At 37.9% G+C, this 14,419-nt stretch overlaps 1 protein-coding gene across 2 annotated transcripts; it reads right to left on the minus strand.

Annotated features, from left to right (window-relative positions):
• Window positions 1-5,697: 5,697 nt before the first annotated feature.
• rnf167 (ring finger protein 167) lies at window positions 5,698-14,299 on the minus strand. Of its 2 annotated transcripts, XM_080436506.1 has the most exons (11): window positions 14,158-14,299; window positions 13,884-14,019; window positions 12,678-12,796; window positions 12,480-12,560; window positions 12,236-12,373; window positions 11,884-11,971; window positions 11,674-11,764; window positions 10,470-10,575; window positions 9,475-9,568; window positions 9,002-9,082; window positions 5,698-8,454 (listed from the first exon to the last, which is right to left on the minus strand). In XM_080436506.1, the coding sequence occupies exons 3-11, from the start codon at window positions 12,768-12,770 to the stop codon at window positions 8,018-8,020; spliced, it is 1,209 nt and encodes a 402-aa protein (XP_080292632.1). In that variant the 5' UTR covers window positions 12,771-12,796; window positions 13,884-14,019; window positions 14,158-14,299; the 3' UTR covers window positions 5,698-8,017. The 2 variants fall into 2 exon arrangements, with proteins under 2 accessions (XP_080292632.1, XP_080292633.1); XM_080436507.1 differs by lacking the exon at window positions 13,884-14,019 and having other exon boundaries at window positions 12,678-12,791; window positions 14,154-14,299.
• Between the last annotated feature and the right edge of the window lie 120 nt (window positions 14,300-14,419).

Here is a 14,419-nt window from a genome sequence, read left to right on the forward strand (position 1 = left end):
CTGTTCCCTTTTTATGTACATAGTAACCTGTACATATTTTCAAATAAAATACATAGTCTTTCTACATAAAATGATTATATGCAAATAGAACCGCATTCTTTCACATGGCTAAAATGCATAGGCCATTATATCATTATGCAGTGCTTTCATTCAATGCAAATATAACCGAATCCTGATGATGATGGCTCAGGTCACCAGTTGCCTCACCTGTTAATGATCACATTATAATATGGATGGGCAGAGACCATTTTACTCCTCTTTGAGCCTGATCAGGTTACTTTTTTATACACATAGTAACCTGTAAATGTACCTTGTTTTCAAATAAAAGACACCTTCATGTGACGTTGACTTACAGTGGTTACTTTGTAGATTTTGATTATTATTACAAAACATACAGTAACCACTTCAGCCCATACATTTCGGCCATTTGAAAATAGCCGATCTACAAGCATTGTGAGCTTGTAAATCTGCTATTTTCAAATTATTATACATTTTATACATTTGAAAGTTTGTTTTTGCAGTTGGCTTTTAACATTGTTGATATAGTAGTGTACCCTGTTGGATGGGTCTGTAGACTGGTAGTGACCCAACCAACATGGTGAATCTTGGCCACGCCCCCCAAATCACTCCCCCACCCAAGCGAACTTTGCCAGCCCTATTGCTGAACCGTTGAGGCACTGCTGCACCGACACTGGATGCAAAAAAACACATCATATCAAGCACCAGCACCACTGATGCAAATGCAATAATTAAAAAGAAAAACAGCCAAAAACATTCATCAGTTTATGGATGTTATAAATAGAGGTGTAATCAAATCAAATTTAGCTGATGTAACATTTTTGCTCAACTGTTATTTATAATAGGATTAGCCTACATATACCAGGTTTGTCTATTTGATATCCAGATAACTTTGCACTTTGTACAAAGTCACTCTTGTCTTACAAATTGTAAATTGTATGTTGAAAGCACAGAAACCATGCTATCTCTGCAACTTCTTTCCCCATGCTGAAAGAAGTGGTGATTGATTTGATTGATTGATTGATTGAATACTTTATCAGTTTGGCAAAAAAAAAGCACAGGAAAGTACAGTTCAATGGTTTGTATGAGGTGAAGTTCTCGCTTGTGGGAGACTGGGAGTGGGAAGTGAATACTGAATTTAAAGTTGGATTGTTTAACTTCATTTAGTATTTTTTAGCTCGCAGGGTGCTTTTGCTGTCACATTTGACATGTAGAACATTTGGACAACATGCATGCAAATGGTAAGTAGTCCTGTGTTAGCCGCAAGCAACTTGGATGCTATCACTTCTATTCTATCTGCATTCTGCACCTAAATTGCAATACACCTGGTACTTTCTAGTCTGAGAGGTGCAGGTGTGTTTTGTAATACTCCTAAGCAACAGCAGCCCCGTTACCAGGTTACTGAGACAAGGCATGTTTACCAGAGCAAGAAAGGCGCTTGTGTCATAGTCATAAGCATATATTCATAACAATAAATAACAGGCCAGGATGAAGTGGTAAGTGGCTATAATATTCAGATTGTAATTGGATAGCTGAATGACACTCTCACATGCACATTATTATAGCCTGCTTGGAAAGACAGCAAGGCTTTACCTAACAGTATAAAGAAAACATTCCGAAAAATAAATGTCAATTTGTAGTACTTGTTCATCATTCAATGGACTGTCTCACATTTTATGCTTTTCTTTGTCCTTCCTTTGAACATCCTTTGCTGGTGTCTCAAATAATCCACTACGAAGCAAGGCCAGACATGAGTGGTGTGGACCGTTCCTATGTTAGATGCAGGTTCCTCTTCTGGAATCCTACGGACATCTATGGATGGACATCTCGGCAACTTCTTTCCCCATGCTGAAAGAAGATAAGTGGTGATTGATTTGATTGATTGATTGATTGATTGAAAACTTTAGTAGCAGTTTGGCAAAAAAAAAGCACAGGAAAGTACAGTTCAATAAAAGGTCTGTAAAGAGGTCCTTTGTACTCAATTCATCGAAACATTTAATGACAGACAAATATACACTACGCAAAACATCATATAGCTGAAGAATGGCTCTTATGGTTTGTATGAGGTGAAGTTCTCGCTTGTGGGAGTGGGAAGTGAACACTGAATTTAAAGTTGTATTGTTTAACTTCATTTAGTATTTTTTAGCTCGCAGGGTGCTTTTTTGCTGTCACATTTGACATGTAGAACATTTGGACAACATGCATGCAAATGGTAAGTAGTCCTGTGTTAGCCGCAAGCAACTTGGATGCTATCACTTCTATCTGCATTCTGCACCTAAATTGCAATACACTCCATTGACAGGCCATTGAAACGGAAAAGTCCTATCTGATTGTCATTGTATTAAACGACGATAAAGTCCCCAATATTGCACCTGTACAGACAGCTTGGGTTATCCTTTAATCCTTTAATCCGGTGGATTTTTATGAAACAAAGACTTGACAAAGAGGATAACACAAGCTGTCCTTACTGGTGCAATATTGGGGAGTTTATTGTCATTTAATACAATCAATTTCTGTTTCATGAATGGGCTGTCAATGGAGGGTATTGCAATTTAGGTGCAGATAGCATATGGCATCTAAATTGCTTGCGGCTAGTCCTGTGTATGGTATACAACAGCCATGGTTAACCGTAATCAATGTACATGACTGAACCATTAACTCTCCACAGTAATCGCCTACAAAGCTCGTGGACCAAGTGGCCTCACACCATACTTCGTGTCACCTGGTGTTCTTCACAGCCACTACCAAAAGCCTTCTCCAGCCCCTACTGGACCGCCAAGAGATTCTGCTGACGGTTTTGTTGCTTCCTTGTTCAGCAACATTCCTACTGGTTATGGAAGTTATCCCAATAGGCCTAGTAACAATCCTAGCTATCAGCAACAGAAGCCTAGTTACCAGCTTACAGATACAGAACCCATTTACCAGACCAAGAAAGATATGTGGGATATTGCCACTCCTGAAAGGCTGCAAACCAGCTATCAGCGAGGGCAGCCATCCCCCATAACTTTGTTGTGCAATGTCCCTACCAGGTCTGGAAGTTTTATACCTGGGAACCCTGGTACTTTCTAGTCTGAGAGGTGGAGGTGTGTCTAGTAATACTCCTAAGCAACAGCAGCCCCGTTACCAGGTTACTGAGACAAGGCATGTTTACCAGAGCAAGAAAGGCGCTTGTGTCATAGTCATAAGCTCTATTCATAACAATAAATAACAGGCCAGGATGAAGTGGTAAGTGGCTATAATATTCAGATTGTAATTGGATAGCTGAATGACACTCTCACATGCACATTATAGCCTGCTTGGAAAGACAGCAAGGCTTTACCTAACAGTATAAAGAAAACATTCTGAAAAATAAATGTCAATTTGTAGTACTTGTTCATCATTCAATGGACTGTCTCACATGTTATGCTTTTCTTTGTCCTTCCTTTGAACATCCTTTGCTGGTGTCTCAAATAATCCTCTACGAAGCAAGGCCAGACATGAGTGGTGTGGACCGTTCCTATGTTAGATGCAGGTTCCTCTTCTGGAATCCTACGGACATCTATGGATTCAAATTGAAAATCTTCTTCTGATCCGTCTTTGGCTTGTGGTTGGTCCCGAGGGATGGAGTAAATGTGCAGATCAAAAGGATTATCTGAAATAAACTATTGTTAACATGAAAAAAAATAACCATTAGCCATCAAATACACTGTCATTTGCTGTCTCTTCTATGCTCCAGACTGTACAAAATGCTGCTGCTGGACATTTAATAAAACCCGGGCGAAGAGACCATGTTAGGCCTACTTTACTTTAATTGTGTTTGATTCCCTTAATGTTTTTTTTCATTCTGTTTGCTGATTATTTTATTTAATTTTCAGTTTTATGTAACACTCTTTCTTTTGTGCTATATAAATTAATTAATTATTATTATTTTAGTAATACTGTATATCAGGCACCAACTAATTGTCAAAGCAATGGACAGCTGTTCTTTTACATCTCTCTCTTTTTTAACACATTATGTTGCTAATAAAACATCTACAAAATTGGCAAAACATTCACTTATTTATTTATGGTATTTATTTGATTATTTTTAAGAAGAGGTGAATACATTTAATTGTGTGACTTACCCCATTCTGGTCTTGAGGGAACTCTTCAGAAACTAACCATACAGAGGAAGAGACTAGCAGGATTAGCATGTATGATAGAGACATAGAGGAACAGGACAGGCTGGACAGCGATAAGCTTTGCATCTTGCTTCCAACTACTCATGGTCTAATATCCATGTCATTCTTATATATACTTACACTAGATTCAAATACAATGATGCAAACTAATAGCTAATTAGTATAAATGGAAAAAGTTCTCTAAGGTTTTCTTTTATGGCATTATATAGCATTATCAATTATGAGGTCATATTTTGATGCCTGCACATTAGTGATTTCACTTCTGTATTTCTACATGCCTCTCTGCTCGTAGCTATGTTCATTCTTCAGTTTTCATTGAACAAATTTAATGAACCTATTGACTTTGTCTCATACGGCTCACAATTTATATAATACGCTACATGAATCCAGTTGCCGTCATTTTGGAGATTAAATAAGGCCTATGATTCTCAAGTATTCAGAGTTATTATATGCTCTAATTATAAAACAGTGGGTGATGCTTGCATGCACCTGATAAAGAGCACACACAATGTTAAAGGGGGCAAATGAAAATGGTCTTGGGAGGGATTAAGAGCTGAATACACCACATGGGGTCTTCATATTGTAAGCCCACCAGGTTGTCTATAAAGGTCATGGAGTAAAATCATATTTGGCATCTATAGCCAACATAGAAGTCCATCCTTATGGAGGCAAATGTATTTAACAGGCTTTGATGTATGTTTACCACACTGGGCCAAATTATCTTTGGCTTTATTAGCAATCAAAGTTTTGAACCCTAAATAGTATACACACAGGACTAAACATGGCTTCATTTCTGTTCCTGGATAGGCCGTTTTGATGAATGCACAAAGGGGCCAGCACCTTTAATGCCAGGCTCTCTGTTAATTAGTTTGATGACATCACTGTTCATTATGATTCAAAGGCATTCAACACAATGCATGCACTTAGAGCTTTTGTTCACTTTGGATGTCATACTGTAATAGCAGAGTACTGGTGGATGCAGCTCTAATTAGTTAATTTATACTTTGCCATACAATTGGCTGTGTGTGTGTGTGTGTGTGTGTGTGTGTGTAAACTGGAAAATGTGAATAGGTGGCGGAAGAGGGTTTACATACAGACTGTGCAGTATGTGCTAGGGTAGGCCATGTTTAATGAATCTAACTGTGGCCAGTTATCAAACTAAACCCAGACTTGGTGGAAGCATTTGTGAAGAGGATGTTAAAAACTGCTATAAGTTATCAGCAATATCTTCAACCATTTGCAAAATGGGAATTTTTTTCCTTCTAAATGGGTATATGAGAATTTGTATAAATACAATTACTTTTTTTTACTTATTGTATAATGGTTTTGTTCTTTTTAGTTTTTTGCTTGTATTCTACAGATGAGGGTATTTGTGTATCTTGGCTGTGTTTGTTTACAGCATATCTATAATGTATTGTAATATACATCAAATACTTTCTATGGGTAACATACACTGCATAACGTTATAATGAAGTGTTAGTCTGGGTTCTGTTTCACACAAATGGACTGTACAGCACAATTTCATTATAATCCGACATTTAATTTCACACAAACAAATCTCACATTTATAAAACGTTTTTCAATACGCTTATTTTATTTAGCGTTTCTATATGGCTCCTGAATACCACTTAATTTATTTAATAATTATGTATACTGTATATACACATATTTATTAACAATTTGTTTAAATTTTAGTTATGATTTAGGCGGATTCCAATTTAAAAAAGGAAAGACAAACATTTGGTAAATTTGGGATCAGTTCATTTATGATTCATCAAAAAGGTAACAGTTGACTTTTAGGAACAATGAAGGTGTACAGTATAGAAGACATGTGTGACATACTGCAGATAGGCAGCATCTAGTGAGTGGAACTAGGGTGGTATAACGTAGGTCTCGATCAACTCTACAATGCATGGAAATTGTATCAATAATTAGCGAAGAAATAAAGCTGGAATGTTATACGCTGGCATTGGTTCCCCTCCTTAAAGCCCTTTGTTGAACAAGTGCTTAAACCTAAACAAAGTAAAGCTCACATGTAAATATATAGTCAATATATATGTGAACGTTATTTGCTTTGGGAACACTCCATGACATGAACACTAAAGTTACATTTCAGGAACAAAGAAAAAAACAAAAGCCATATACTTTACCTATAACAGGCAACATAGCCAGCATATCTATTTGGAGACGTGTTGCAGGGTTATTGCCTGGGTTTTCAGTACTTGCCAGTTAGTAATAATGGACAGCATATAGGTTATCAGAACTGACTCATTACTAAGGCAATGGTTGCATGCCTGTCAGCTTCCCCAAACTCTCAGGTTCACACCAAACATCATAACTTCACTGATTTTTGGTGTCAGTATTGGTGTCAGAAACAATTTAGGACTAAGCAAATAGTTTCACGCTCTCTTTCCACCAGCGCAAATGTGGAGTTCATTTTGAGATATACAGTAGGTATATTATCTCATGTTCCTAAGTTATTCAAAAGAGAAATTTGAAGAATGTAATGTCCCTTCCTATTCCAAACATACACACTACATTGTGTGTGTCTGTGTGTGTGTATATACAAATATATGCACACATACTGTACATATATATGGTGTGTCATGCAAATTCATTAAAAGAAAAAAACAAGACAAAAAAATAATTTGATCCATGAAGATGAGTTAAAGTGAAATAGTGACCTTAAAATCAAAGATCAAATTGCTATCAGGAGCTTGAATGGCACCTGCTGTTTGATGTGAAGAGTGCACACTACAGTTAAAAGAAGAGCCATCTCAATGTAAGGCAAAAACAGTTTTTTAAAACACTTCCTCGTCTCCAACAGCTGTTAATCTGTATAAACATGGAAAGACATAATAGTATCCACATTATATTGCTAAAGAACAAACAAATAACCATTATGAGATTAAAAACCCACTATTTGTCATTACATGATTAATTTACACACCAACTGACCTTTAATATGTGCTATTATTCCTGAGTTTGCTCAACTTGACAAACCGGATAAAGCTTAAGATAAAATGTTATAGACTTACCACATTACAAGGTAAAAGAAGCAGCAGAAATATACAACATATTTGTCATATTCTATCAGAGTGTCATTTACTGTGGGATCACATATTAGAGAACGTAGACATTTCATAAAAACTGAAATGTAGCCTTAAAACAAGTTGATAAAAAGTTGAAGTAATTAAAAGATTATGATGACAAACATTCCCTCTCCATTGGCATGTTGTCATTACTAACTGCTGATTCAGCGAATTACAAAAAATTACTTCCAAGTATTGAACAATGAATCAGCTCTTTAGAGATACCACACACAGAGATAAGGTTTCCCTTAGAATCTTGACTGATTTCTTCCTGACAGCTTCACCACCACAAAATACAATCAGTTTAGCTACACGACCTATTTGCTCTTTAACACCAGGCTTCATCAAATCCTACTATCCATTATTTGAACAGCACTTTTACAGAATTATTACTGAGACCATATGGTGGCCCATATATTTTGTTCAACACTAGTGGTTAGGTCAGGTGGAGTGAATTTGGAATAAGTACATGCATTAAGGGAAGTGAGGCATACTGTTGGTGCCAGTGTGTGCGCCTGCAGATAAGTCAAAAACTTTGACTTGGCTAAATTAAATGATTGTGTTTTAGTACAAAGACACAGGCCTCCTGGGACATCGGGGTAACAAATAGTGTTACTACCAGCCAAAGTGGCAAGTGTTTTCTTTACCGCGAATCTATAGACTCCTCTAAACTGTAGTGTGATAACACCATGCCATGCGGCCTGAAAAGCCCTTATCAAGTAGGACCAAGTGATCTAATCTCAGCCCTCAGACACCCACTTCACCCCTACCAATGAGCTGAGCAGTGTCATCATTGGTGGGGGGGCTGTCCTCTACGTCCACCTCGTCCGTTTCTGAGTCTGTGTCCTCCTCATGGGGGGAGTAGTAGCCTTCGTAGCCCAGGATGGAGGAGTCGCAGTGAGCAGGGGAAGCTAGGCACTGGGCAGTGGTTACTGTGGTGGAGGTGGTGGCTGAGTAGGCCCCTGGGCTACCAGTAGGCGATGCCGGGTTGGAGGGGCGAAGGAGTGGGGTACGCTCCGAGTCTGCTTCGCCTTCCACCCCGTCCTCCTCCCCACCTCGTCCAACGTCCTCCTCAGAGTCGGATTCCGAGCTTTCTGGGTTGTGCCGTGTGACGCGCTGTTTGCACACTGGACACGTCTTCTTTGTCAGTGTGAGCCACGGATCTACGCATTTGCAGTGATAGGCTGTAAAGAGAAATAACAATTGTGGGAAATGTGGGATAAACCTAGCTGCAGACACAAATAAATGTAATATAGCCCCCCTTTTGCCTATTTTTATGATCACAAGCTACGTATGTAAAGATATTAAGAAGAACCAAAATCCCAGACCATATTAGCCTGGTTCCATACCATAGACCCCGCCCACTCTCTGAGTGGACTGCCTCTTGGTCTGGAGTTGTAAATGGGAACCCAGGACTTCTCCGGTACAAAATGTATTGTCCAATGAGAGTCGGAGGTGGGCGTGGGGATCCCTTAGGATTGGTTTAGGGAAACTCTAATCCCCTCCCCCTTGTAATCGCCTACGCTGGAGCCAATGTCAGACTGAAGCGCCACGCAGTTTCAGGCTGATAATCAGGCTAATACCATATCACAGCGTACTATCGATATATTAATATCGATCATCATGTTATAAAATCTTGCACTATTTGTTTTAGTGTTTTTCTACTAGAAGTACTTAAACTCCCATAGCTGAGAACACACAACATGCATACAGATGGAATTTCAAAATTACCATGTGAACAAGGCAAAACCCGCAGCTTATCTCCCTCTTCATACTCATCCAGACAGATGGCACAGACATCATAATCATCACCTACCAGACGACAAATTATAAATGAAGTATTACCGCATTTCACAAATCACATCATTATTATTTCATGGAACTGGCAAATTAATATTTATTATTATTATTATTTACGCATATTACAAGACTTAGAATTCCTGTCTCCCTGCATTCCTGAGAGAATGCATCGTTTATCACATACAGTGGATGACCTAAAGAGAATTCTTTAACATGAGATAGTAAGATAACCCTTGTGGAAAACTCGTTGTGGAGTCAAAGAGCAACTATCTGGAATGCATTACTCAATGCAATAATTGTCTTGCAAAAAAAGTTGTTTTTAGCGTAGTGAAGTTACATTGTTTTGAGATGCCTGATCAGGGTACAGCCAGGGAGTAATTAAATATACAGCACTTTCTTGTCACCTTTATTAAACTTATGGATTGGTATCCGCTTCAGTTGATCCTTCGATAGACGGTTTTTCCTCATTCTTTTTCTGTACTGTACACAACGTATAACCTGAACCATGTGAAGACAGAAGACATGTTATTGATGCCATGATGACAATGCCAAAATGACAGTGGCCAACGAAATTTTTCAATGATGATAAAAGTTGTCACATTAAATTTTGGGAACAGAAGTTTGTCCACTGAATCAAACAAATCTTATTTTTAATACTAAAGTGTCCCAAAAACAAAGCCATACAGCCATGCCCTAACAAAAATACTTTTTGTAGTGGGTGATACAACTTCAAATCAATATCACAATTATTTCAAACTTTTGCCTCAATTACAATTAATGAACGGTAATTAAAAAAAAGGTAAAATAGCAGATCTACAAGCTGCGACACGTTGTGAGCTTGTAGATAGTCTCTATTAACTATTTTTGCACGCCACCATTGTACAACAAATTACTGTATAATACACTGGTTAATCAGAATAATCGACTTTGTTGATTAAATAAAATCTAAATAAAAAATTCTTACAATTTTTAGGGTTAATTTGTTGATATATTAACTCATTCACTGCCAGAACTTTTTTTTTTTGCGTTTGCCCACTGCCAGAGATTTTTAATTTAAAAAAAAAAGTACTCAGGAGCCGAGATACAAAATGTTTAAGTTTTAAGTTAACAAGGAAGTGGATTGGAGTTTAGATCTTCAACAAATCATATCTCCTTGGTCTTTAGGTTAAAAATTAAATAAATAAATAAGAAAAAAAAAAAAAAGAAAAAAAAGATTTTTTTTTTTTTTGAAAAAATTAAAAGTCGTTTTAGTCGTTCTTGGCAGTGGGGACTTAAAGGACAAAAGTCGTTTTAGTCGTTCGGTTCTAGGCAGTGAATGAGTTAAGACATTTAAAAATATATCTATCTATATAATTTTTTTGTTAATTGCTCAGTCCCACAGTGAAAAAATTAAACTTACCAAGATGACAACCATCACAAGAATGATCATGCCAACCACTCCAGTGAACGGAATGAGATAGTATGAGAGTGGAAAAGCAAACTCTGGCTTGAGAATCACATAGGCCCTGCACACCAAATAGACAACCATCAGGTTTGGACAGGGACATCACTTCAAAACTACTTAGAATTTCAAAAAACCAAAATGCATTATTTGCTTGTGTTTTGATTTGAACACATTTTGAAAGGATAAATATAAATTAAGCATTCCAATGTCAATCATAATAACAATGTTTTACTAGAATGTAATTAAGCAATAAATCACTGCAAGCCACGATACAGTATTGTGTCATTACAGCTAAGGGGGGGAGGTGTTCTAGCTGTGATATGATACCATGGCCTGGAGTGTGCTATAACTTGAATATAAAACCGTTATCAAAATTGGAAACATGAAAAAGCATACACGCGTCAGAATCAAAAGTAGTTCCCAACTGCTTGTACAAAGCGGTTGCTAAAAGTTTGTCAGTCTCATTGTACAGCTCTGCCTATTATCCTTTGCTGTTATAGAAATCCTGCAAAATGTCACTAAATCACATCTTTGATGCAGTTTGAAGATTTAAAACACCCTTTTCCTGAAGCCAGTCATCCAAGCATTTGCTGGCCCTTTTCATTTGCTTGACAGTGTTCACTTCACACTCCCTTGATTCACCTTGACCTACAGTAAGTAGCCTGATATTCTTACTGCGTAGCTCTGCAGGAGTCTGGCCATCTAGAAGAGGGTCTGTCTGTCCGGAGTTAATCCCTCAAACAAACCGTTTGACCGGGTGTGGCCAGTAGGCCACAGAAGTACCTTCACAATTATTATTTTTCCTCATACATTTTGTATATTTATGAAGCTTTACTTTTATAATGGAAGTCAAAGGGGCTCTGACCGAGCTGAAACCGTGACAACATTTTGAGTCATATGATATCGATATAACGACTGACATCATAGATGACTGATGTCACAGGCTTGCCACATGAAGTCTGAGATCCACAATGGAGTCATCAGTTCCCATGTGAATCCCGAGATCCACATGATAACGTTTTTACGTAGGTCGCAAAGTGATACAGAACTGTACTAAGATATTAGACTCCATAGCCATGGTATATGGTAATTATACGAACACCTATCAACTAATCAGATTGTGTGATTTTACTCGTTTTACAGTAGGACTTTCACTTACCCTGGTTCCGGAATGATGAAGTTCCTGAGAATTTGGGAGGCATAGAAGCTGGTAAATACTGAGGGAATGAAAATAGTCTCTGCAATGGTGTCTGCAAACAAATCCAGGAAAAAAAAGAGTGGTTATAAAACCATTAGACAGAACTTAAATGGTAGCAGTTATCTTATTCCAGGAAAAAGTATTGTCAAAACTTTTAGAAAGAAGCCTAACCGTTGCTGAAGTTCATACTAAGCAGAGTGTCCGAATACATGTTGTGAACAATTGCAGCACTGAATCCAGCCTGCTGTGCATTAAGTACCTGAAAAATAAGCCATAGTGTTATTCCAGTGTAAGTTGTATAATATGCAAAGTATTTAACCCATTAAGACCGGGGACGCATCTGTGTCATTTTAGATTTCTTTGGCTATTCAAAAATAGCAGATCTACAAGCTCATAGCGCTTGTATGAACATTTGTAACTCAAATCTTTGCTTAGATCGGAGGGTCCCTGGAACTAAATAATTTGAGATGGGGGCCTCAGGTCTTAATGGGTTAAGCAGAATTTCACCACACTTATGACTGACCTTTATGTCAAAATTGCAATCGTAGCGTCTGATGAGAGCTATGAATTTAGTAACATTGGCAGCACTAGTTGGTGGCAGTGGAGGTGGAGGTTCTATTGCTGTGCAGCCATTAAGTGGACGAGATTCCACCAACAAACCCTTTAGGACACAATGACAATGAAAACAATTATATTTATATGACATATCATATGCCAAATGCTTTCTGTGTGTTTATTTCTTAGTTTCTCCATTTCTCCACTCCTACCATAAGTCCCTCTTTGGGGAGCGCAGATCCAAACAAAGCAGGAAGGTCCTCAAACAACATAGAGGTCATATTGCTATAATGCTGAAAGAAAGAAAAGAAAAAAGTACTAATTATGTAATTATGCCAGAAAACAAATGTGTTTAATTCTAATTGGAAATAAAGGTAATGCAGCGTATATATATATATGAGATTACTCACCGCGTAGATATAGGCATGTGTGGGTGAGGGTGCCAGTGTGCAGCACAAGGCCAGTGTTAGGACACTCAATCGAGCTCCCATGCACCACACCATCCTTGCTCACTGGTGGTTGCACTTAACTGTGAAGAAGGATGCAATTATATAAGAGAGGTATCTCTGAGCAAAGGGATGATTAATAAGAGACAGTACTATGAGTTTTAATTAATTAACAATTTCTTGACAGTGGCTGCCAGGGTTTCAAAAGACAAAAGACGCAGATGACTTTGTCAAGCTCTAGACAATATTGTTTACCTTTGACACAATTACTTATTTATTAGTGGCTGTTGTATGAAACACACCCCATATACCAGTGACCGTTTAGGATGCAAAAATGTCCAACTATGTAAAGAATAAACATAGGCTTTTGCATTTTCAACCTTAAAACAGTCATACTTAATATTGCACAACTTCAACAAACAATGCATGCTCAGGCGTGCTCATGTTTAGGATTCATGGGAGTGGTTAAGAAGTTACCAATTTGACTAAACAAAGTTACCACACCTTGTAAACAATGAAGTTTACACACTGAGTGTGTTGCCAATATGTCTGCTTATTATAAGCGACTTTGGGCTTGTTTTGCTGTTTAGTCGCTTGTTATTTGGACTTTCCTAAACGTTGTTTAAATCAGTGGTTCTCAAACATTTTCATGTTGAGGACCCCCAAATTAGTATGTATTTGTCCGCAGAACCCCCCCCCCCCCCCCCTTCTGAAAATATTAGTGCCAGAGACCCCCAAACAAGATTTGTGTGGATTTGAAAATATTCCAAAATGTTAACTTTTTTTCAAGACTTTTCTTTGAAAATAGCCAATGATGTACTTAGGGTTAAAGTGCTCATGTGGCCCATAGTCGCTTCTTTTGGGCTTGTTTTCATAAACCATGGTTGCTTATTTCTCTCGCAAAATCTAGCAAAATTGCCTACACCCTTTGATGCTTGGGGCGAGAACAAACCATGTTGAGGAAAACCAGATTATTGAGGTTGTGTGCCCATATTGAACATGAAATTATGGCATGCTCCCGTTTAACTTTCATCTGTCACCAGTAAATATTTCTACAACAACATCATTTCGTTTTAAACCCGTTTTAAAAACAGTATTTTGTATTCACGACACTCCAGCACCGTCTCGAAAACAAAACAGTAAACAAAAACACATGTAGCTGCTACACACCTGAACGCCCTCGGGAGATATCGCGGATATTGTAAGTTGTCCACGTTATTAGATTTCTTACATATCGTTATCCAAGAAAGGGCTGATATATTCTCTGATACAAAATCTTGTTTTTGTTGCGAAATGCGAATCCACCCTGCAGGTGAAGAAACAGATTAACACAGTTAGCTAACGTTAAGTTGGGCTAGCTGGCTACATTTTCTAGCTGGATAAATCGTCAAAATGTTGGTCGGTGGAAAACTGTCATCCTTGTCTCTACAGCTCGCCTACTTACCACAAACAAATTGTTCAATATTAGAATGTTGTCCAAGTATGTCCTTTTGTTTACAAAGAAATGCTAGCTAGGTCAGAGAGAGAGCTACGTTTCCTTAACATTAGCTTGCTGCTAACTTTGTTGTTGTGTTTGTTTCCTTCCTCCTTTCATTGTTGCCAGATTTTGCGAAAGAAACAAGCAACCGGGGGTCTATGAAAACATGACCAAAAGAAGCGAGACGGCGATTTGAAAATAGCTGATCTACACAATCTACACATTTGGG

This window comes from Gymnoscopelus braueri (genome assembly GCF_963280865.1).
Source record: "Gymnoscopelus braueri genome assembly, chromosome: 8".
NCBI lineage: Eukaryota > Metazoa > Chordata > Actinopteri > Myctophiformes > Myctophidae > Gymnoscopelus > Gymnoscopelus braueri.